This window comes from Fusarium sambucinum, chromosome IV (genome assembly GCF_050947815.1).
Source record: "Fusarium sambucinum isolate potato_lamoka chromosome IV, whole genome shotgun sequence".
Lineage (NCBI taxonomy): Eukaryota > Fungi > Ascomycota > Sordariomycetes > Hypocreales > Nectriaceae > Fusarium > Fusarium sambucinum.
The window spans coordinates 319252-341085 of record NC_139291.1 but is presented as its reverse complement, the minus strand read 5'-3'; the positions used below and the strand labels follow the sequence as shown (position 1 = coordinate 341085).

The 21834-nt window shown below is 46.2% G+C and overlaps 12 protein-coding genes across 12 annotated transcripts; 4 read left to right on the top strand and 8 right to left on the bottom strand.

The window, feature by feature from the left end:
• Positions 1-1755: 1755 nt before the first annotated feature.
• FSST1_000107 (uncharacterized protein) lies at positions 1756-5500 on the bottom strand (the record flags this gene model as incomplete). The annotated part of the gene is made up of 3 exons (XM_083224677.1): positions 1756-3938; positions 4141-4575; positions 4888-5500. 3 exons carry the CDS (start codon positions 5498-5500, stop codon positions 1756-1758), a joined length of 3231 nt encoding a protein of 1076 aa, XP_083090289.1.
• A 681-nt stretch (positions 5501-6181) lies between these two features.
• On the bottom strand, positions 6182-6805 carry FSST1_000106 (uncharacterized protein; the record flags this gene model as incomplete). The annotated part of the gene is made up of 1 exon (XM_083224567.1): positions 6182-6805. The coding sequence occupies one exon, from the start codon at positions 6803-6805 to the stop codon at positions 6182-6184; it is 624 nt and encodes a 207-aa protein (XP_083090288.1).
• Positions 6806-7282: 477 nt separating this feature from the next.
• On the top strand, positions 7283-8819 carry FSST1_000105 (uncharacterized protein; the record flags this gene model as incomplete). The annotated part of the gene is made up of 4 exons (XM_083224457.1): positions 7283-7467; positions 7513-7824; positions 7868-8166; positions 8209-8819. 4 exons carry the CDS (start codon positions 7283-7285, stop codon positions 8817-8819), a joined length of 1407 nt encoding a protein of 468 aa, XP_083090287.1.
• Positions 8820-9764: 945 nt separating this feature from the next.
• Positions 9765-10049, bottom strand: FSST1_000104 (uncharacterized protein; the record flags this gene model as incomplete). Its single annotated transcript, XM_083224347.1, has 1 exon — positions 9765-10049. The coding sequence occupies one exon, from the start codon at positions 10047-10049 to the stop codon at positions 9765-9767; it is 285 nt and encodes a 94-aa protein (XP_083090286.1).
• Positions 10050-10875: 826 nt separating this feature from the next.
• On the bottom strand, positions 10876-11503 carry FSST1_000103 (uncharacterized protein; the record flags this gene model as incomplete). Its single annotated transcript, XM_083224237.1, has 2 exons — positions 10876-11186; positions 11236-11503. The coding sequence occupies 2 exons, from the start codon at positions 11501-11503 to the stop codon at positions 10876-10878; spliced, it is 579 nt and encodes a 192-aa protein (XP_083090285.1).
• Positions 11504-11895: 392 nt separating this feature from the next.
• FSST1_000102 (hydroxymethylbilane synthase) lies at positions 11896-12903 on the top strand (the record flags this gene model as incomplete). The annotated part of the gene is made up of 1 exon (XM_083224127.1): positions 11896-12903. One exon carries the CDS (start codon positions 11896-11898, stop codon positions 12901-12903), a length of 1008 nt encoding a protein of 335 aa, XP_083090284.1.
• A 121-nt stretch (positions 12904-13024) lies between these two features.
• FSST1_000101 (glycine cleavage H-protein-domain-containing protein) lies at positions 13025-13575 on the bottom strand (the record flags this gene model as incomplete). Its single annotated transcript, XM_083224017.1, has 2 exons — positions 13025-13422; positions 13479-13575. The coding sequence occupies 2 exons, from the start codon at positions 13573-13575 to the stop codon at positions 13025-13027; spliced, it is 495 nt and encodes a 164-aa protein (XP_083090283.1).
• A 1469-nt stretch (positions 13576-15044) lies between these two features.
• On the top strand, positions 15045-15266 carry FSST1_000100 (uncharacterized protein; the record flags this gene model as incomplete). The annotated part of the gene is made up of 1 exon (XM_083223906.1): positions 15045-15266. One exon carries the CDS (start codon positions 15045-15047, stop codon positions 15264-15266), a length of 222 nt encoding a protein of 73 aa, XP_083090282.1.
• A 2391-nt stretch (positions 15267-17657) lies between these two features.
• Positions 17658-18631, top strand: FSST1_000099 (Ras family GTPase TEM1; the record flags this gene model as incomplete). Its single annotated transcript, XM_083236625.1, has 3 exons — positions 17658-18362; positions 18406-18480; positions 18533-18631. 3 exons carry the CDS (start codon positions 17658-17660, stop codon positions 18629-18631), a joined length of 879 nt encoding a protein of 292 aa, XP_083090281.1.
• Positions 18632-19087: 456 nt separating this feature from the next.
• On the bottom strand, positions 19088-19375 carry FSST1_000098 (uncharacterized protein; the record flags this gene model as incomplete). The annotated part of the gene is made up of 1 exon (XM_083236516.1): positions 19088-19375. One exon carries the CDS (start codon positions 19373-19375, stop codon positions 19088-19090), a length of 288 nt encoding a protein of 95 aa, XP_083090280.1.
• Positions 19376-19953: 578 nt separating this feature from the next.
• Positions 19954-20193, bottom strand: FSST1_000097 (uncharacterized protein; the record flags this gene model as incomplete). The annotated part of the gene is made up of 1 exon (XM_083236406.1): positions 19954-20193. One exon carries the CDS (start codon positions 20191-20193, stop codon positions 19954-19956), a length of 240 nt encoding a protein of 79 aa, XP_083090279.1.
• Positions 20194-21297: 1104 nt separating this feature from the next.
• Positions 21298-21756, bottom strand: FSST1_000096 (uncharacterized protein; the record flags this gene model as incomplete). Its single annotated transcript, XM_083236295.1, has 1 exon — positions 21298-21756. One exon carries the CDS (start codon positions 21754-21756, stop codon positions 21298-21300), a length of 459 nt encoding a protein of 152 aa, XP_083090278.1.
• Positions 21757-21834: the final 78 nt, after the last annotated feature.

Below are 21834 nucleotides of genomic sequence, written 5' to 3'. Positions count from 1 at the left end.
GATTAAAAAGATGAAAAAATTCTAGAAATGACGAAAGAGGGAGCCAAGTACAAGGTATGTATGACAAGTCGTGGCATTTCCATGGGTCGTGTCACTCTCAACATTTTTTGTCCCTTTCTCCTCTTTTTCTCCTCATCAACTAGACCTATTCCTCTCTCGACAAAAACCCCAAACTCTAGCATTGCCGATCCGTCGCCAAGAACAGCCTTTCCCGCCCGCAATGGTGTGAATCAACGGCACTTGACCGCCACAAATGGACTCCGGAATCTAGACTTGCCTATCATGTTTCTCAGCTATAGATCTATAGCCTGAAAAAGACATTCTCCGAGTGGTTGAATGAATATCCATGATCTACGATTTAATACGACTCTAGACAAACAAACCCACTTATCCACCACCACCTAATATGCCTACTCATCACTATTCTCCTCCTCTACTCTATTCTCTTCCATTCTACTCTATTATCGCCAAGCGTTGTGCAAACGTACAACGTCGCCGCGTAATCACGGAGTCCGAACACAAAAGACGGAATGCAAGCATCCAAAAAAGGCTCACTGCAGTTCTTTTGCCCATTCATCCCTAGATTTAACTTTTATTTAACCTTATCAATTGTGTCACCAACGGTTTCCAGTCCAGGCATGTGAATGTCGTCACTGTGTCCTTATCAGGATCGTCATCTCAATCCCACTTGGTGTGTTTAAATGACGAGTCAGCAATGTCGATCCTTGTGGCTATGTTTTATCGACCTCTTGAGTCATTGACGCGTCTGAGACATTTGATAATCGCAATGATTAAGCTTAAGCTTATCTTGATTTAACTTGTTCTTCAAAAGATCATCACATCGCGTCATTTATAAGTTCCGATGTTTTTTTCGATTTACTCATCACTGTCGATTAGTTTGATTCAGAATCGTGACGTGTAAAAGAGGGCTATGTACAGAGTAGACTTACTGTGATACAGAAGTCATGTTCTGTGATACACTTATCGTGATACAAACATATATTTGAGTAACGCTTTTGAAACTCACGGGTCCGCCGAGGTCACGACATATCAATAATATAAAGAGAACTACAAGCATCAAAAGCATAGCCTCATAAGTCCTAGTGTACAAAAACAAGCAGTCTAAGAAGCACGGTCTAAGTAGCGTAAAATGATCTAGTTGTTTCATTTCTCATATCTCCAGCCGCCAACTTTTCATGTACCGTGATGACCGGAGAATTAACTGCGGAGGTCCTAGACTAGTAAGCTTATTCCTCCATGGGGACTCTCCGTGGGGATACAACACAGACCCACGGTCACCGCCTCAACCAGACAATGATCTACAGAACGAATAGATTCGTGCTCCGCAGTTAGGACCCAGAAGTAATGCCGAGTCACCTGATGCTACGGAGTACTGCCAAGACGTTTGTTTTACCAAGAGGCATGGATAGATATCAAAGCGTGACTAGATACTCAATAAAGGATAATGATTCTGTTGATCAATCGTCCCACGGGTAGACTCGGAATCGAAAGTCCCCGTGTGACGATTATCCAAACTTCTAATCACTCCAGTGGGCGAGAGAAAAGCTGGTTAGTGTGTAGTTGTACGTGGTTTTCAAAGTCTGATACTGACCGAGTCCCTCACTCCGTAGTTAAGACTCATCAGTTATGAACCTCACCAAGCAATTTTATTTTCACGTATACAAGGGACGTCAGGGTACAAAGGTAAATAGTCTAAGAATTCTGATTCAAGTCGCATAAACTAGCCTACTCATTTCATATCTCAAGTTCTTGGTGGTCATTTCCCCCCTCCCCTCCCCCAATACCCTGGCTACTGAAGTATTGCAAATAACGCTCAAGTACCTCTTCTGATACTAGTCGGTCTGGATGGCCTTCTGGTAATGTTGTACTTTGAACAGCAACCACATGCTCTAGTAGCTGTATTGCATCTTCGATCTGCCCGTTATCATAATATGCCAATGCAAGATTATGCTGTGATGCTAGTCGATCTGGATAATCCTCTGCTAATAATACCTTTCGAACAGCAACCACATGCTCTAGTAGCTGTTTTGCATCTTTGATCTGTCCGTTGTCATAATATGCCAATGCAAGAGCATGTTGTGATACTAATCGATCTGGATGATCCTCTGCTAATGATACCTTTCGAACAGTAACCATATGTTCTAGTAGCTGTATTGCATCTTCGATCTGTCCGTTGCCATGATATGCTAATGCAAGAGCGTGTTGTGATGCTAATCGATCTGGATGATCCTCTGCTAATAATACCTTTTGAACAGTAACCACATGTTCTAGTAGCTGTATTGCATCTTTAATCTGTCCGTTGCTATAATATGCCGATGCAAGAGCGTGTTGTGATATCAATCGACTTAGATCATCCTCTGGTAATATAATTTTAACTGCATTAATATGCTCTAGCAGTTGTATTGAATCTTCAATCTGTCCGTTGGCTCGATATACCCATGCAAGAGCGTGTTGTGATGCCAATCGATCTGGATGATCCTCTGGTAATATACTTTCAACTGCAACAATATGCTCTAGCAGTTGTATTGCATCTTGAGTCTGTCCGTTGTCATGATATATCGATGCAAGAGCGTGCTGTGATGCCAATCGACTTGGATCATCCTTTGGTAATATACTTTCAACTGCAACAATATGCTCTAGTAGGTCAAGAGCCTGTCTTGTTTTCCCGTCCACATCCAGGCATCGGCTAACCCAGAATCCCAGCCTACAGGCTTCTTCACTCCTGTTGGCATCCAAACTTCTGAGGAGCCGGAGTGCATGAGGCATATACTGCCGCCATACCTCACGACTCTCCCAGTCATCGACTGGAAATTCCTCAGCCATGTGTTCAAATGCCAACTGTTGAGTTCTTTCCTCATGGCCTTCGTCTTGAATCCATATTTGTGTAGCCAGATGTACGAGGCTATGCATGTCGAACATTTTGCCATCTTCTCGTGGACTGAAGAAGCCATAGCCGCAAAGTGTACCAATAGCGCGTGTCATGCTTTGTTCGGATTCTAAGCGCGGTAGTAAGGCCCGAGGTATAGCTTTCGGCTCGAGGCATGCCACGAACGAAAGTAATGTTGCAGCTTCTGTATGTGAATCCCGGATCTGTTTGAAGGACACAATCCAAGTCGTAAGAACGGCACCTTGACTTTCATTGTAGTGGGTCTTCTCGTAAACTCCAACACTGAGTAGTTCTATCATATCCCGATTTGTGTTTTGGAGCAGCCGTAGATACTCCGTGATCGGAACCATGTTGGTGTTCATGTACGCTGAAGCCTGGATAATTGCAAGCGGTAGGTGTGCGAGCTTCTGCAGCAGTTCGTTGGTCACTTCGGCATCCTGTATTTGATCGTTTTGGATTAATGAATTCCGGAGGAGGGCTGTGGCATCCTCCACGTCCATCCCAGGCAATTCAAGGACATTGCTCTGTGCAAACCTGACGGCTGTTTCACGGGATCGTGTTGTAAGCAGAATATACCCTTGCTCGCAATCTGGAATGAACTCTGCAATCCCTCCTGTCCCCTGGCTCGTTCCCGTTCCATAAAGAATCTCCATGTCGTCGGCATTGTCAATGATAAGAACCCACTTTCCTGCTTCTTCTGAGCTGAGAAAATCCTTGAACGTTTCCTTTGGGTCCTTGTCTGCGGGGTGCTCGATTTTGAATACTTTGATCATTTCAGTGCATGCCTGCTCAAAACTGGCTCTGCTCAGTGCAGATATCCAAATAACAGAGTAGTGACTTTGTTTATCATTCTTCATAAGATGTGCAAGCTGAATGGCAATCTGTGTCTTGCCTGCGCCGCCCAAGCCGACGAGAGCGACTCGTTCACCATCAGGGTGAGTAAACAGTAGCTTCTGTAGCTCACTGATCACTTCCTTTCGTCCTGTAAAGTTCTTGTTTCTCATGAAAGGAAGATAGTGTGGCCTGGATTCTTTTTATGCCGAGTCAGGGGGTGGTAGGGTTATTAACGGTCTGGTTATACTGACTGGTCTGGGAAACTTGGTCTTGAGAGGAACGGTATGGAAGATTTTTCGAACAATCTGCGCGGACAGATTAACCTTTGTTGACAACTTGATAGAATGGGAAATTTCTGGCAAAAGCTAAGGGATTCAAAAGAAAGTATAGACACTAACCAGTCGCTGCGTTCACAGGAAAATTACCAGTCCCAGCGCTGGTCCTCGGTTGGATTGTAGTCTCCAATTCCCACGCTGTGAGTTCTCCAACAACCCTTTTGAAGCCATTGTCTTCTGCAGATCCGAATTTAACCATTTCTGCATGATTTGAATGGATACTAATTGGATCGTAACCCTCGAATGTAGCCGATTCCTTTGAGACAACCTTGCCGATAGATAGAGGTAGCTCCTCGAAGAAACAAGCGACCTCAAACTGCCTTCCCGTCTCACGTTGCTCTCGCACCATAGACAAGAATCTAATATGAATCGACTCAAGGTACTGACTGTTCGTTTCCAGAACCTCGAGAAGGGATCTGTTGGTTGACTTGACTAGCCCGAGGCTTTTGGCAGGAATTCTAGCCCAATCAGCCATCCACGACCCTTTGTGGGGTGTACCTGTTGAAATGTATAAGCTCCAGTTCCCACTAGGATGATACCGTACATTTCCACGAGATTGATCACAATATAGTCTAGATTACATGACAAAGATAAGAGACACCGTCATTGATTTGTTCAAGCTTCTGAACATCGTCAGATAGCTAGGCCTCGGTGTATCAGAAAAATTGACCGCTAGAAGCATAAGAGACGAAATTAGTAGGTCATCTTATGCTCCTTAGACTATAGTCCTTAGACTAGTTATTTTTATAGCCTAAAATGATCAAGTTCGTGGAAATGTATGATAATGCTTTTGCTTTCAACAGTACCTACCCATGAAGATAATGCCCTTTGTATGTTTAAAGACGCCTTGACGAGAGTTATTCGGGTTGTTCCGCGATAACAATAGAGCTTCCTTGCATACAAGGCCGCCTAGGCTATGAACGATGAAGATGAGAGGGCGTCCCGAGGCGTTCCGTCGTTTGCGATCGTTCGTAAGGTCGATAAGAAGATTTGTGGCGTGGTCGATCAGTCTATTTGATGATACAACCGAAGAAACTGAACTTTTCTTCGGCACTATATATGCATCGTAACCATACGTGAGTATACAGGCTTTATAAAGAAGTGCCGATGGGAGGAGTGTTTTCGGCCAAGGTTGCCCATGCGCCGTCCAGGTACTGGTACGGTTGCCTGTCAAACCATGGATGAAACAGATGTCGGCGGCGGCGTCGGTATCAGGGTCTACTAAAATTTCAACGCCATCAGGAAATAAAGGCGTTGACGTTGGCGTTGACGTTGGCGTTGACGTTGGCGTTGACGTTGAAGGTTGTTCGACAGAACTAGATTGTCCAGATGACGGTGCAATGGTGGGACGCGCAGCACTCTCAGTTTCCCGCTGGACAGGAGCCGACGATCGGCTTTTGAACCAAGTACGTAATTTCCCCATGGTTCGCTGTAGCTAGGTAGATTATTGATAAAGTCGGTAATCAGAGGAACGTGTAACGGCTTCGAAGGGCTTTTTGATAGGACCTTTGCTAGTGTAAATAGACTTTCAAGATTAAATAACGACGGCGCGTTGTCAAAGAGGGGTATGATAAAGGTGGCTTACTCTTTTCAACCCAGCTGATGGTTTTCCAAGAGGCTTGGACAAATGAGCAGCAGCCTTACCCAGCCAGTCAGCAAGTATGATATGATCCATGTATAGGTACCTAAGGTACAAAAATAAATGGCATAGCAGAAAAGCTGGCCTCCTAAGTCTTTGTGTATAAAAAAATTGGTAAGTAGTCTAAGAAACATAGTCTAAGAAGCATAAGCTGGCATACGGATTTCGTCTCTTATGCTCCTACCAGTCAATGTTTCTAGCACCCAAAAGCCTATCTAGTAGCCTAGTAAGAGGCTGCTTGCCTGTACTAGAGATTCACTATATGATCATAATACTGTCCTTCTCTATCGCCAGGCGACTATTCAACAAGTGTAATTTACAGAAAAGAGATTGAATAGAGAGAAAGAGCAACTAGAAACAAAGCCAATATATTGCCTGCCGGTGTGACTCTTCTGCTTTCTAAGATCTTTTGCCAGACGCAAATGGGAGGAAACGTCTGGCGTCTAAATTGTGTCTAGTCTTGATCTAGAAATACTTTTGTGTCTGAGCAAAATGCATACCTGCAGCAAAGTGGAAGAGTTTGGCTGCAACCACTGTGCGCTCTCGCTTAGAGTACTCGACCAAACGCTCATAAAGTTCCGCCAGAGGAATGATCTCTCTTTGAATGTGTTCTCCATCATCCAGTCTCTGCTCAGGCTCCTCCTCGTTCTCGCCCAGCTGAACCTCGACCATGGCGAGTTGCATGTTGGCGTTTGTCATTCCGGGGTCAGCAGCTTGTGCAGGACTGACACTCAAAACCTTGCAGTCGTAGCCGGTTTCCTCCTTGAATTCCCTGACAGCCGCCTCTTCAGCAGTTTCCTCTGCATCAATGAGTCCAGCGGGCCATTCGATTGTGTAGGCGTCCAGAGGTGGTCGATACTGGATGACGAGCAGAGTTGACGCGGGTTTAGATGGGTGTAGGATGATATTTCCCATTGCAACGGCGTCAACGCCAGATTTGCCTCTTGTCTTTCGTGTTGCGACTTCCCATGTTCGCTCTTTGCCGACTTGGTCGACGTATTCGATCTTCTTGAGTGTTATCCACTTGGCCTCCTCAACCGATAGGTCCGAGAGGTTTGTGATGACTGGTTCTTGTGTTTTGTGAGACATGGTGAAGTTTCTGCTTATAAAGGGACGAAGGCGATGAGGTTTGAAGGTCCGAAGGAAAGACATGAGAGGAATTGATGATGTTGAGAGCGGGGCGATTGGTTGAGAAGTAGCAGTGTGAGTACAGTGTATCTACTGTACTGCGTCATTGATGCCTCAGTCAATGATGTTACTACTAACAGCTCCCAACATGCCAATGTTGAGGGCATTCAAAATGTGAAGCCAATATCATATTGAGGATCTGACTATTCCCTCTACACCAGCCAATACCGAATTACTATCATATGATAGCTTCTCAGCAAGGATGTCCTTTGGGAGACATCATCAAGCCCGGAAGCGGGGCATTCGTTGTAAGAAGGCGTTGACATGCCTACTCCAATGACTGACTCCCTCCAAGAACATCAAACAAATATTTAAATACGGCAGCTCAAGAATAGAAATCCTAGTCTCCAAGAACCTAGTTCATCAACATTACACAAAATGGCCACTCGCACAGCACTCCGGCACGTGAACTACGTACCCAGACATCTCCTCACCTTTCGAAGATGCATCTCAACTCGAGATATGGCGGCAGCAGACTTGAAGAAGCTCAAAGTTGACCGACCGCGATTGATGGAGGCTCTACATGATACTTGCAAATGGGGAACTGGCCTCAAATGGGGAGAGTAAGTACACTCCCGAACCCAATACCACCAAGCTAACAAGAGCAGCAAACCAACCGATACAGGCATGTCGCGTTTGGCTCTTTCGGATTCCGACAAACAGGTCCGGGACTGGTTTGTTGAGACTACAAAGGGTCTGGGTTGCAAGGTGACAATTGATTCCATTGGAAACATCTTTGCAGTACGTCCCGGTCGCAAAGAAGGACCGCCGACCTTGGCAGGAAGTCATTTGGACACTCAACCTACAGGTGGAAGATATGACGGAATTCTCGGAGTACAAGCCGGTATCGAAATGCTCAAGGTTCTTCAAGATCACGATGTAGAGACAGAGTATCCAGTTGGTGTGGTGAATTGGACAAAGTAAGTCGTCAATCCAAGATTGGACAAAGCTGACCAAGCATAGCGAGGAGGGTGCTCGGTTCCCAATCAGCATGATGGCTTCTGGGGTTTGGGCAGGCTCTGTTCCTCAAGAAAAAGCTCACAATCTGAAAGAGGTTGCTGGAAACGCAACGGTCAAGTCAGAGCTGGAAAGAATAGGGTATCTCGGTGACACACCAGCCAGTTACAAATCCACCCCAATTGGAGCTCATTTCGAGCTTCATATTGAACAAGGCCCAATTCTCGAACGAGCCCAGAAGAATATTGGAGTCGTACAGGGTGTACAAGCCTACAAGTGGTTCACCATTGACATCACTGGACGAGGTATGTGTTTCACAAGAGGCATGGTCTTTGCTAACTAGTTAGACGCACACACTGGCTCAACTCCATTCTCCGATCGGGCAGATGCTCTTCTCCTTGCTGCAAGACTTATTACACACTCGCATCGATTGGCTACCAAGCACAAGGCGCTTGCATCAACTGGTATCCTCAACCTCACGCCTGGAAGCACCAATACTATCCCCGGCCATGTCAGCTTTACCCTCGACATACGATCACCATCGGACGACACTGTTGAAGCTCTCGAGAAGGATCTCCGTCGCGATTTTGATCTCTTGGCCAACGGAACAGATGTGGACGGGTTACTAGCAGGCTCAACACCCGCACTTCCTCTCTCCCTCAATTGGCGAACAGATACGATCTCGACAGCAACCAAGTTCCACCCCGATTGCATTCAAGCCGTGAGAGACTCTGCTGAGTCTATCCTCGGGAAAGATGCAGCAGTGGACATCTCTAGCGGTGCTGGCCATGATAGTGTCTATACCAGCAAACACTGTCCTACAACCATGATCTTTATCCCATGTAAGGGAGGAGTGAGCCATAACCCGGAGGAGTACTCTACACCTGAAGAGTGCGCCATTGGAGCAGAGGTTTTGTGTCAAGCGGTTGTACGATATGATCAGAAGAGAGTTCAATAGGTTCATAGTCATGGATACGTAATATCTTCAACCCATCATCCAGATACATGTCGTTGCTGCCGCTGTTGTATATACGGGATCAAAAAAGTTGGCCACTCAAAGTATGAGAGACGAAATCAGGAATTAAATTATGCTGTTCAGACCACACCCTTGGGCTATTTATTTCTGCACCCTAGGTATAGCTTGGATGTCATCCTGCGTGCTACCCACTACCAAGGGAATGAATATCACATCAACCAACAGAGCTGGTCGAACTTCTTCGGCTCAGGCAATAAAGACGGGATGTCTGCGAATGTGCGCCAGTCAATGCCTGAAATGCCGTTACAATTGCCTTCAATTGCATTGAGGCCGCCTGATTCGCGCCTTCATGCTTGGTTATACTGTAGAAGTTGATGAGGTACTAAGTAGGAAGGTGAGGCCACAACTGCTGGCAGTCGCGATAGCTTCAATTTTAAAACGGCAGGACCAACAGCCGTAAACTTCGAGATTCTGACCAATTACCGGGCTCGCCAAGACTTTGAGCGTTGTCAATTGCCTTTAAGTCAAAATGGAAAAGTCGGAAGGAACTTCCAGGGCACTTCGTTTCTGTCACTTCCTTCGGATCGGGTTCTTCCTAATAACTGGCCTCTCTGCCGTTCAACTCAAACTTCTTTCTTCCCATCCTCATTCCAGAGTCACATCATCAAAGCCAAGCGGACATCGCAACATTCTGGAACCAAGCCATCGTCGTAAGCGCCATCCCATTACTCATCCGGGCCACCAACGAAACCCCATCGTCACTTGCATACCTGGGTACTCAGCGAGTCGGGCCAGTTCTTCTGGCTCAAGGCGACCTGGACAAGAGACCAACATGCAGATATTTGTCCACCAGGTTGCCTTGGGCCACCTCGGCCCCTTACCCAGTGAGTAGAAACAAACATAATATATATCGCTGGCTAATCTTGTTTAGTCGTCCGGGCCTGAGCCCCTTCGGGGGCTCAGTATCAACAACAACTCCACAGCAGCAACAACAACAGCAACACCAACAACACCAACAGTAGCAACACCAACACCAACAGTAGCAACACCAACAGTAGCAACACCAACAGTAGCAACACCAACAGTAGCAACACCAACAGTAGCAACACCAACAGCAAAAGGCCGCTCCGGCGTCAAAGGTTGGTAAACTTCCATCTCCAACTGGTCTTCTCTGGGATTGCTAACAATAGAGCAGCCAACGCTCCCGTACATTATCCTCACCAGCTACAAAGCCAGCAGGGCAAATCGAGACGGTCTAAGATTATGCAAGAAGCATGGAGGTTAGTTGCCCTATTCATCATACTTGCTGTCCGTAGCAGCTAACTGGAAGCACCAGATTTCTCACTTACATTACATCACTAGTTAGATGTTTCAATCAAGCGCATTCAACTCTCGAAGGATTAAAGGCGGCCAATCATCCCCGTGCCGAATCAGGAGACGTTGGCACCTGTTGATCAAGGTGGCCCAACGTTGTCATGGAAGGGCAGGCGACGCCTACGAGCTAGACCAGGACGGTGATGAGGATAAAGATGATCAAGAGCAAGGGGCACTGTTGGTAGAAGCTTAAACGACGTTAAAATCTTGAGCAACCGGGATACGATAATGAGGAGCAAAATAGAACACAACTTATAAAAGGGCCAGCCTAAGAGTTTGTGAATCAATGTCCAAATCGTCGTGAATCAGCATCGCGAATGACTGCGCCTGTTTAGTGGTCTGCCTACCTACCTATTGTCTAGCAATGGGGAGAGGTAGATGGGTACAATGAGGCGTTGGTGTTGAGACCTTTTTATTCTTCTAAAGATTGTCATTCTCTTGAGCATGGTGCAATGCATAAATATTCTGTCCCGTTGAGTATATTGCCCAATCTGTCCCAACGCCTAACCCCATAGTCATCACACTGAAGATACTTGTTGGCTTGGTTCTTGGTGCAATTGAGCTTGTAAGCGGACTCACAGGTAGTGTCAATTTGAATCATGTAAAGAGTGACTGGCATGAATATCCTCCTCTTCAACATACCATTATATCCAACACTTGATCTCTACCAAAATCTCATCTTATTGATTCCTCGAATTCCATCACCTCCCTTCCCACCACCTCCTCCTCCTCCCTTTGCTCCATGACCAGCTCTACAAGGACTCTTGCACCGACCTCTAAAGTCAGGTCCGACATTAAGACATGCATCGCAACCACACAAAAGTTCAAGGTGATTTCCAACCTTTTGATCAGGTTCATCACAGAGACAAATGAATAGAGCGTTGTCGACGTTGCTACCCGGGGACTGGTCTTTGCAAACTGCATTAGGAGTCTCGCAGTACGCAGTTGACAGTTGCCCATCATTCCACGGTTTGGCTGTAAGGTGTTAATGCAGTCTTTTGTCTTGTTAGTAAATTACACGTACCCATAGCTTTAAGAACGGCAGCACAGTAGGTATATCCACACTCGCAGATTGCTCCGTCTGGGATAGGTTCACTGGTTGGATCCGTAGGTGGAGGGCCTGGAATATCACCAGCTGGAGGAGCAGGTACTGGAGATGTCGGAGGAGTTGGCATAGAAGAGGGAATTGGGACAGGAACCGGAGCTGGAGGTTCAACTGGTTCCTCGGGAGGATCCTGTGGCTTTGCATAAGCCACGACAACCAGCGCAAGAAGAGAAAGTTGAAGCTTCATTGTAACGAGTGTAGTTGATTGATGGTTACTGACTGTTCAATTGAGATAATGCCTGGTCTTATATAGCTATTTCCAAGCTGTTCGTCTCTTTAATGTTACAACTTGTTGTAGTACTGCCATCCGGCAGTCCTCTTGAGGTCTTGCCAAGCTCAAGACGTCCATGGTCAAAAGAGTGTAGTATATGTAATCTGTGGTGCTGTACCTCCTCGTGATTCTTACATGTCCTATATCGTGTACATGTAATTCGACATCATGATGTTCTCCCGGTCGGTTATACCGTGTCAATTAAAAACACGCACCTCCACACTGTACCCCACCATGTTCCGAAAAGCTCAACTTGCCCCTCCAAGCTATCATCCATTTACATCGTCAATTCAATCCACAACCTCATCATGGCCGAATCTCAATCCCCCAAAGGCGTTGTAAACGTCGGTACTCGCAAGTCCCCTCTTGCCCTCGCCCAAACCCAAATCGTCGTCGACGCTCTGAAGCAAAGATTCCCCGATCATGAATTCCCCATCCACAGCATGACAACCACCGGCGATCGCGACCAGAACACAGCCCTTTACAACTTTGGCGGCAAAGGCTTGTGGACGTCTCAGCTCGAGGAGAGACTCGTCAACAGGGAACTCGACATCGTCGTCCATTCGCTCAAGGATATGCCGACTGTTCTCCCCGAAGGTTGTGTCCTCGGATGTGTTACGTCCCGCGAAGACCCGAGAGATACACTGGTGATCAAGAAGGAATTACAGGACAAGCACGGTTGGAAATCCCTTGCTGATCTGCCGGCTGGAAGCGTCATCGGCACAAGCAGTGTACGCCGCATTGCGCAGCTGGTTAGACGATACCCGACACTCAAATTCAAGGACCACCGAGGCAACATTCAGACCCGACTACGAAAGCTCGAGGAGGACCCCGACCTGACCGGTATCATCTTGGCAGCGGCAGGTCTTCAGCGAATGGACCTCGGCCACCATATTACACAGTTCCTTGAGTCCGAAAACGGAGGTATCCTCTACGCTGTTGGCCAGGGCGCCCTGGGAGTTGAATGCCGAGCCGATGACGAAAAGGTTCTCGAGTTCCTCAAGACGATCCAGAACGAGCAAACAGCGCTGGCGTGCGAGGCAGAGCGAGCTCTCATGAGAGCGCTTGAGGGTGGTTGCAGTGTTCCCATTGGTGTCGAGACAAAGTGGGTTGACGACAAGTTACGAATGAAGGCTACGGTTGTTTCCCTCCGAGGTGACCAGGGTGTCGATTGCGAGATTGCAGAAGCCATCAAGACACACGATGAGGCGGACAAGTTTGGAAGAAAGGTTGCGGAGTCATTGGTGGAACAAGGAGCGCAAAAGATTCTGGACGCCATCAACGAGACCCGACAGGTGCCAGAGACAGTCAAATGAGTGATGATGATAGATCAGTAGATGGTCATGAATTAAACCCAAATATACCCCAGGATGACAAGTCTATGCTGTGTTGTACTGTGCTATACCGCTCTCTTTTTTATTTCGTGGTGATTTATTCTTATTCGGCTCCAGCAAAAGTCTTGTAAGCCTCGGCATCCAATAGCTTCTCAAACTGCTTGACACCCTCCTCATCAACCTCGACTTTGGCAATCCAACCACCACCAGCGCTATCGTCCTCGGGAACCTTGTTGATCGTGGAGGGCTTCTCTTCGAGGTTATCGTTGACTTGAAGAACGCGCAGACGAACGGGAGCGTTGATGTCGCTAGCAGACTTGACTGACTCAACGGCGCCGACAGCGTCGCCTTGCTCAACCCACGTACCGGCTTCGGGGAGCTCGACGTAGACGACGTCACCGAGCTGCTCGGCAGCGTACTCTGAGATTCCAACGAAACCGTGCTTCTTATCGGCGGAGAGATCGATCCATTCGTGGTCTTTTGTGTATTTACGAGCGAGGCCTGGGTTTTGTTAGTTGGAGTTGAAGACGGGAGATTGGAGTGACAGATCTGCGTACTCAATTTGGTGGAGGAGAAAGCTCGGATGGGAACGCGAGGAGCGATAGCCCTTGTTAGAGGGGCGACGATGCGCAGAGATCGAGCAATTGAGGCCATTGTGGTGGTGGATTGTGAGGTAACCTGTATGATGTAGTGATATCAGTGATTCAAGCTTTGCCCCGGTCGGCATGCGGAGATGGGCCGATGTGGGTTTCGGGGTTAGTCAGCATGTCATGCATATGTTAATTGGAGGTCTACATTTTTGAACTTGAATCTTCAGAACGAGGGAAAAAGTCGGTATCAAGCTTTAGAATTCGTGTAAAACCATTAAACTAAAGGAACCTTGAAATGGTAAAAAGACAAATGAAAAAAAGGCCTCTTCTAACTGACCCTTGGGAAAACAAGCTAATTTTCAGTCTTGCTCAATATCATCTTCCAGTTCCTCTAACCCCAGAAACATATCCGTATAACCTCCTTTGACAAACGTCTCTAGGTAGGATTTCGCCTTTTCTTTCTGTGCTGTAACTTCCAAATGTCGCCTTGGGGTTTGTATGATGTCCTCATCAGACTTGCCATCCCAAAGAATATCCACCAGGGTGTTCGCCCTGCAAACTGCAGAGTATACTGAGCGGAAAGCGTACTCATCTACTTCCTGGCCACTAGAGAGATTGTTATAGAGAACCCTAAATGCTAGACGGTTGGTAGGGTCTTCATCTCTGGCACTTATTGCATAGAAGCTTGGGCGTCGTTTACCCGGAGGGTAAATTTTAATCCAGATAGATACGGTATTACTTTGGCAGTATATAGTTGCGTATATACTTAAGCCACGTTGACTTGTATTTCTTGCCCTATTTGTAGATCGAATTCCACGGGTTTCTTTCATCTGGTGGCGACGTTTCATAAGCTTTCTTGTCAAGTCAATGCTCATAACGGTACCTATGTAGTTTCCCAACAATATAACAATAGGTGATTTCTTTCATTGCAGTCACTTACACCGTTATCGCTGTCGCCTTGATCATTATTGCTGTTTCCTCCTGTCAATTGCTTTTGCTATTGGTGGTGATAATACTGTTGATGTTAGTGTGGTGTTGGTAGACATCTATTGGCATCTTTGAGACGGACGGATGTGAGAGTCCTGCGCATGGTTCCAAGTCCATATCTATCAGTTGGGTGTTATATTGGATACAGATACTATCGAATTCCAGCTACTTCCAAACATCTGCAAATATGGTGGTGTGTATTTTAATCCTAGCCACATATAGGCCGATGACGGACTCATCCCATGATAATATGCTATGTATTAGTTGTTGTACTCTACATGGCAACCAAAGCAACCTACACATCCCCTTTGTTGAGGACCTCTTGTCTTATCAGACTTTTTTACTTGGACTGGTAAAGTCTACTCATGCATACGTGTATAACTCTATGAGAGTGTTGCTGCATCACGTCTCAACGCCAACAAACCTTTTGAACTCGAAATTGTAACTTGAAAGATTATAAGAATGAGTCTTTGCTTGTCCGGATTGGCTTTTGTTCCCCTCTCTCCTTCTAATCCCAAAACAACAATCACATCTCGACCCTTCAACATGCCGGCTCTCGCATACCTCGTCGAAAAGGCCCACGGGTCGCTTTCCAACGCTCAACCATTGCTCGAGAAGCATCTCCACGACCGCGCAACACCCTCGAACAAAGGCGGCCCCAGTAACACACTGGACGCCATATACATGGGCTCCTTCATCGCCCTCGCTGTTATTCTTGTCCTCATGTGTCTTATGGCCAACAAATGTTGTCGCGGCAAGAAGGAATGAGAGAAGAGGGACTGCAGAAATCCAACTATTATTTACGATTCCGACATGGCTCCAATTCACGTTATATCAAGATAAAGATGTCTGTGTTTGGGTTTAGGTGAGAAACAACATTTACTTCGTGATATCGTATCGTACTTACTGGCTTTAGGTTATGTGGTTTTGGGGGAAAGATGCTTTGACACGAAAAGGTCATTCTACATGTCACATCACTTGAACTGCTTTTCCCTTCCTGTATTTTCCCGGCGTTAAACCCCTTTTTGGAATGGACAAATCTTGAGGAGGAATCGTGCGCACACCAGTCGACATTACACAGTCCGGTTCTCGGTAGGACATCAACATCAATAAAGTCTGGGTTCTTCACAAAAGCGAATGTGTTCCAATTGCATTGTATCCCCAGTCCGAGTCAAATTAGATTGGTGATGAACCCATGAGAGTGAAGCTGTCGTTGCCTGCATTTTTGATGGGGGGGCTTTTTAAAGTCTAATCGATGCAGTGAGGGCGGTATATCACGAAACATAGGGCTCCAAGAGCAACCTTATTCTCACACAATACAAAAGCAATACCGTTGCCTGCATGATGGTCACACAAGGGTGTTTCCTAAACTACCCATTCTGGGAACTGAGGTCTTGAACTTCAACAGAGAGCTGAACAGACAATTAATTGTCTGTCATATACTACATCCAAAGTTGCGCCTATGATGAATCCATGAGAATGAAGTTGCCATTGTCTTCAAGACAGGCCACTCCAGGGTACTTCTGTACCATCCCGTCATAATGGGGACTGAGGCACGGCAACATGTAATTTTTTTTTTGTTCATATTACTTCCCTATCCATGCAAATGATAGTGTCGCTAGGACACGATATAGCATAAACGCCAATCATCTGGCTTGTAAAACTGCTAGGCTATCTAATAGGTAGGGGGAAAAGTTGACCTCCTCAGCCTTGGGGTATAAAGATACGTAGTGTAAGGACCGGAAACTGGTCTATTAATCCTATCTCTTGTGCTTCCAGCGGCCAGCTTTTCTGATACCCTGAGGACTACCTTGCCCTTTCAAACTAAGCGCTACCTGCATTGGCGACCTGATGGAATGCAACCATCCGGCACTTATTCTATTTATCGGACATTTGTCAAGACATGAGGCTTGTATGAAACAGCGAACCAATGAAACGAAACGATACCCCGGCGCTTAGAAGCGTGGGGTTACTGACAGTTGGAACAAGATGGTGGGTGTGTTTGGAATGGGGTAATGAGGTATCTAATCAATAAAGGTGAGCTTAATAGAAGCTTAGTGATAGCTGATTGCATGGTCATTTAATGTTTGTAGAGTAACATAGCATTGAGATGCCCAGCCTTACTCAGTACTGCAATTACTGTCTGTGCATAACAAACAAGATGGTTGCTATTTACTCCATCGCAAATAGTTACCGGATTCTGCATGATGTGTTGGGCATGATGTTGGTTACACCATTCTTTGTCAATAAATCGGAATTCCAGGGAAAAACAACCAAGATCTACTGCGTAGATTATCTTGTTTTTATCCAGCCATATCTATTGTCTCGACCAACCATTTCTTCTAAACGCGCCCTACCAACGCGTCCCGAAAGCTAAAATATCACTCCACCATATCAACAAACCCAAACATTTCACGCATAAGGACAGACTGCCTTACCTACTGCAGCCAAGTCAAAGTTTATATCTCAGGAGAAAAGAAGAACCAACACGTCTTTGTTTTATCTGTTGGTGCTGTATTCTCTCACTTTAGTTTAGCAGTTGTACCACAGTCGGTGCCTTGAAATTCCGTCCCGCTTTGTTTCGCTTGCGCGCACCTTTCTAGCCGCAGGGCCTCATCTCTCCAAAACGTCAGCGACGAAATAGTGACCCCCTCCCCTGCTACAACCCTTCCAATTCTAACCCACCTTTGACTTTTGACCTTTACATTCATCTTGACTGCGATTTGACTCGACTCGACTTTAACCAGAGATCCCGCTCTTTTCTACTATCCGACACGCGCTGAATCTCTGTCTCATACCCTGCGCTGCGCCCTGTCTCACTTCCACTACTCCCTCGAGCTCTCTCCAGGTGGCTTCTGCTTCATCCGACTCCGCCACCTACAACATTCAACTCGACTACCTAGACTATCGTCGCGACCTTGTTCATTCTATGCTTGCAACTAGCTTGATGCCGTTGATGAGCTGTTGACCGTCTTCTTTCTCTTCTTTTCTTCTGGCGATTCTCCCATCACGTTCTCTACCGACCTTGTCTCCACACTCATTCGATAATCTCGTACCCGATCTCTAATAATCTCCTCGACCACCTTCAAACTGGACGACTCAACCTTCTCCGAGGCTACGGCCACCGTATCCGACCCTCTCTCTCCCCCGACTGCCATCATGGAGACGGAAGTTCCCCCACACGAGGTCCCCCTGCCTGTTCAGGCTCCCGATGACACCATGGGAGGCATCGAAGAATCTCCCCACCCCGGTTCAAGCAACGGCTTCCATCATCAACAGAGCACATCCCTTGATCAGGGCCTTGCCAGTCCTCAAAGAGACGACCCTTCACCCAGATACACACCTCCTGTCCAGCCTGCGCCTCCACTCTCACGTCCAGCCAGCGGCCTGTCCAACCCCGCACATCAGGCATACAACGACTACCGGCAAGGCACGGGCGAGCCTTCTTCCAACGGTCGTAACCATGTCGTGATCAAGGTCGGCATGGTGGGCGATGCCCAAATCGGAAAGACCTCTTTGATGGTCAAATACGTCGAGGGAAGCTGGGACGAGGACTACATCCAAACCCTAGGTGTCAACTTTATGGAAAAGACAATCTCTATCCGCAACACGGAAATCACCTTTTCGATTTGGGATCTTGGTGGCCAAAGAGAGTTTGTCAACATGTTGCCGCTCGTGTGTAACGATGCTGTCGCCATTCTATTCATGTTTGATCTTACGCGCAAGAGCACGTTGAATAGCATCAAGGAATGGTACCGACAAGGACGAGGTTTCAACAAAACAGCTATCCCTATTCTTGTGGGTACCAAGTATGACCACTTTGTCAACTTTCCCCCTCAAGACCAAGAAGAGATCTCAAATCAGGTATGTCACCCATTTCTAGCTTTAACTCGACTAACAACCACAGGCGAGACGATTTGCCAAAGCCATGAGGGCTGCATTAATCTTTTCAAGTACAAGTCATAGCATCAACGTGCAAAAGGTGTGCCCAAACGTTCTACTCTACAATAATGACAACCTCTAACAGCTCTCAGATCTTCAAAATTGTTCTATCAAAGGCATTCGACCTAAAGTGTACCATTCCCGAAATCGAAAATGTTGGCGAGCCTCTCCTGTTATATCAGTCTGTATAATCGAAACAACGGCCATTTACGAGCTTTTAACATGTTGAAACCTGACAACATGAACGACGACGACCTCTACCTACATATGCGATTTCAGCATCGCACCACAGTCCCAGCAAAAAATGTTGCTACCCCCTTTTCAAAGCACTTTCTTTTGTTCATTACATAACATACAAACTGGATCGTCTCCTGTTTCTTTTTCACTCACACTCGCACAACAAACTTGACACTTTATTACGGATTTCATGGGAAAGAGGTCAGGATCACCTCTGGGAAATAGACAAACACGGGGGTTATTGGCGCAGGACCGCATGTGATTGACGTGGGTCACTTGAGAGGTTTATTTCAGACAAAGATACAAATCGACTTGTTAATCGTGTGTATTGGGTTTGTTTTGGGGGAGATGTATGCTACCTAGACGTAGATGACGGTTGTAAGATTTCTCTTATTTCGAGTTTTGCTCGTTTACCAACCCCTGCGTTGTTTGACTTGGTTGTCTCCTCGAATCAGTTGTGCCCGTAGATGCTTCATGTCCTTTTGTGGTGGTGCCGGGCCGTTTGTTCTTCTTGAAAAGTGTTGTGGTAATGGGTCTTTGAACGAAGGATGTTGGTACATTTGACTGTTTGAAGCGTTCTTCTTGTAGACGTCGTTTCCACTCCTGTGTACGCGGTCCACATCAACAAGCATGCCTCGTTGGAGGCGTGATTTGTTGGATTCATCCAAGCGTTTGGGTTTGCTACCGCCACAACCCATTTTGTTGTTATTGTTGTTAATGGTGGTAGTGGTAGATGATGTGGTGGATGATGTTGAAGCTCGTCGTTTGTGTTGTTGAGAGCGATGGTGTTTTGTTCTTTGTTGTTGGAACATATTTATTGTCAATGTGAGGGTATCTATGATATTTATATGCCAAAGAGATTCATATCTAGAACTTTGTTCGATCGACTCTATTCTTTGCGGGAATTGCTGGTATAGAGTTCTTTTTCTGAAAGGCTTGTGTTGGTAAAGTGAAGCATCACAACACTGTAAGTTTTGGCAAATCGTCACTTTTCTGGACATAAATGATGGATTAGGTCTCTTTAGTTTCTCTAAGAACTTTGTTTATAAATTCTAATACTTTATTTGTCTATGCTATATACTTTTGCATGACTGTCGTTGAATGGATGTGTTTTCATGCTGAGCTTTGTCTGGAGATAGGCGGGGCTTCAAGCAAGTATCTAAGTTTATGCTGCTTCACTGAAAGTTCATAAAGATAAAGGTACATTAGTTTGGGCAAAGTTGAGTGTATTCAACCTAGATACTGTAAACGACCAGCGTTCAATAATCCATCAAATCTAATTAATGCCCTGCCCCTGCTCGACATCACCAGCTGTCTCTTTAGCAGCCCTTTCCCTACGAACCGTGACAATTCTCGCAGTAACGTACCATACAAGCGGAACGAGGAAAAGCGCAGAAATACCACAGACGATGGCAATGGTCACAGCCTTGTCTGTTTTGGATTGTTCTGGAGGTCCATCGCGACGAACGATGAGCCATGAGAAGGGTGAGAAGGGAAGATAAGTTTTGTTACTCATTTTGGCGGCGGTGAAGAAGAAATCTGTAGAGTTTGGGTTCTGAAGTCAGTCTGTGAGTTAACTTGTTCTAAAGTCTGTAATTTGGTTGAGAGCAATATTGCTAAACGTGTTTATATAGCAAAGACAGACATCTTGAGTATTTTCTTGCTTGTAAAGACTGCTTTGTTAGATGATTGTTGTCCCATCTTTGATAGAAATCCGAACATCAGCAAAAAAAAAACCGAACAATGGCTTTGACAAACTGAATAAGTTACTCTGTTCAATTTGCCAAACAAACAGCCTTTGACCTCTGCCGACAAAACCTTATTAGACACAGGCATACCTTAGAAGGTTGGTTGTCAAGTGCATATATCCCCAACCTCCCACGGGAGGCTCGGATACCTGTGGATCCCCTCCATCAGCAACTCTATTCGGGAGTGGTCATTCCCTTGCCACCATTTCCAAATCTAGAGTATTGTTTCTTTAGAATATGCATCTTTCCGTCCATCCCCACAGACTTATTTTCTACGGGCCGCCGCATCTTGGATCTGGTTCCTGAAGATCTGGTGGAGTTACAGGGGGGTCAAGATAACCTCACTTTGTGCTTATGATGACTTCGCCTTACCTGTGTCGCGGGTACAGAAGAATTGACCTTAACCTTTAGGCTACAAAAATAAATAGTCTAAGAACCATAGTCTAAGCAGCATAAACTGACCAACTAATTTCGTCTCTTATTCTTTTAGCGATCTGATGCCTGTGATAGCATCATGGTACAGCAAACATATGCGACGCGACAATCACCAAGAAAGATACTGTTTGCGCGAAAAAGGGAATGTTCCCTGTCCCTTGCTGAGGACTTTTTATTCCTCTAGACTCTAGTCTACTGACCATGTACCATATATAGTAAATAGCGAAACTGTAAAAACAGAAGACCCAATGTTCTGTAATCCATCACTCCTCGCCGTCACAATTGAAATGAGATGTGACGCCATAACGCCCGTTCATGATGTGAGAAAGAAAAGAAAACCAGCGCGCTAAGCAATTGAACCGAAAACGAAAAAAGTCTTTCCGCGATAAGAGAAGTCCATGACGGGTATCTCGTCTGCCTGGACTGAAGAATCGAATTTACTTGTTATCTTTGTCGTCGCCCCATATGGGCGCGTTGAGTGGCTTGCTGACACCGAAACCAACACCAACAGCAATTCCGACGACAAGTAGGATGATGAGTCCCTTGACAATCCAGCGATTGCGCTTGCTGAGGTGGGCCATGCAGGTGCAGCGGTTCTTTGCCTTTGCAGCCTTGGCCTGCTTCTTCCAGTGATCCTTTCCTGGCCAAACTTGGCAGTCTGTTTTGCTGGCAAGAGGGCTGCAGGATGATTTGTGCATGTTTGACTCTGTTCGGGTGTTTGTGACCATGGCTTCGATATCGGTGTCGAAGGGGTTGAGTTTGTCTGTTTGAGGCGTCGATGTTGTACTGACGCGAGGAGTTTCGTTGACTGTGAGCGTTGTGGAGGCAGCCTTTTCAGGGACAGCCAAAGTTGTATCGCCGCTAGGGCGGGAGAGCTTTTCGTAGTTTGAAGGCATTTTGATGATATTTGGGGGTTGAATTGAACGGTCGAGAGTGTTGGTCGAAAGACGCAACCAAGGGGATGATGGAGATTA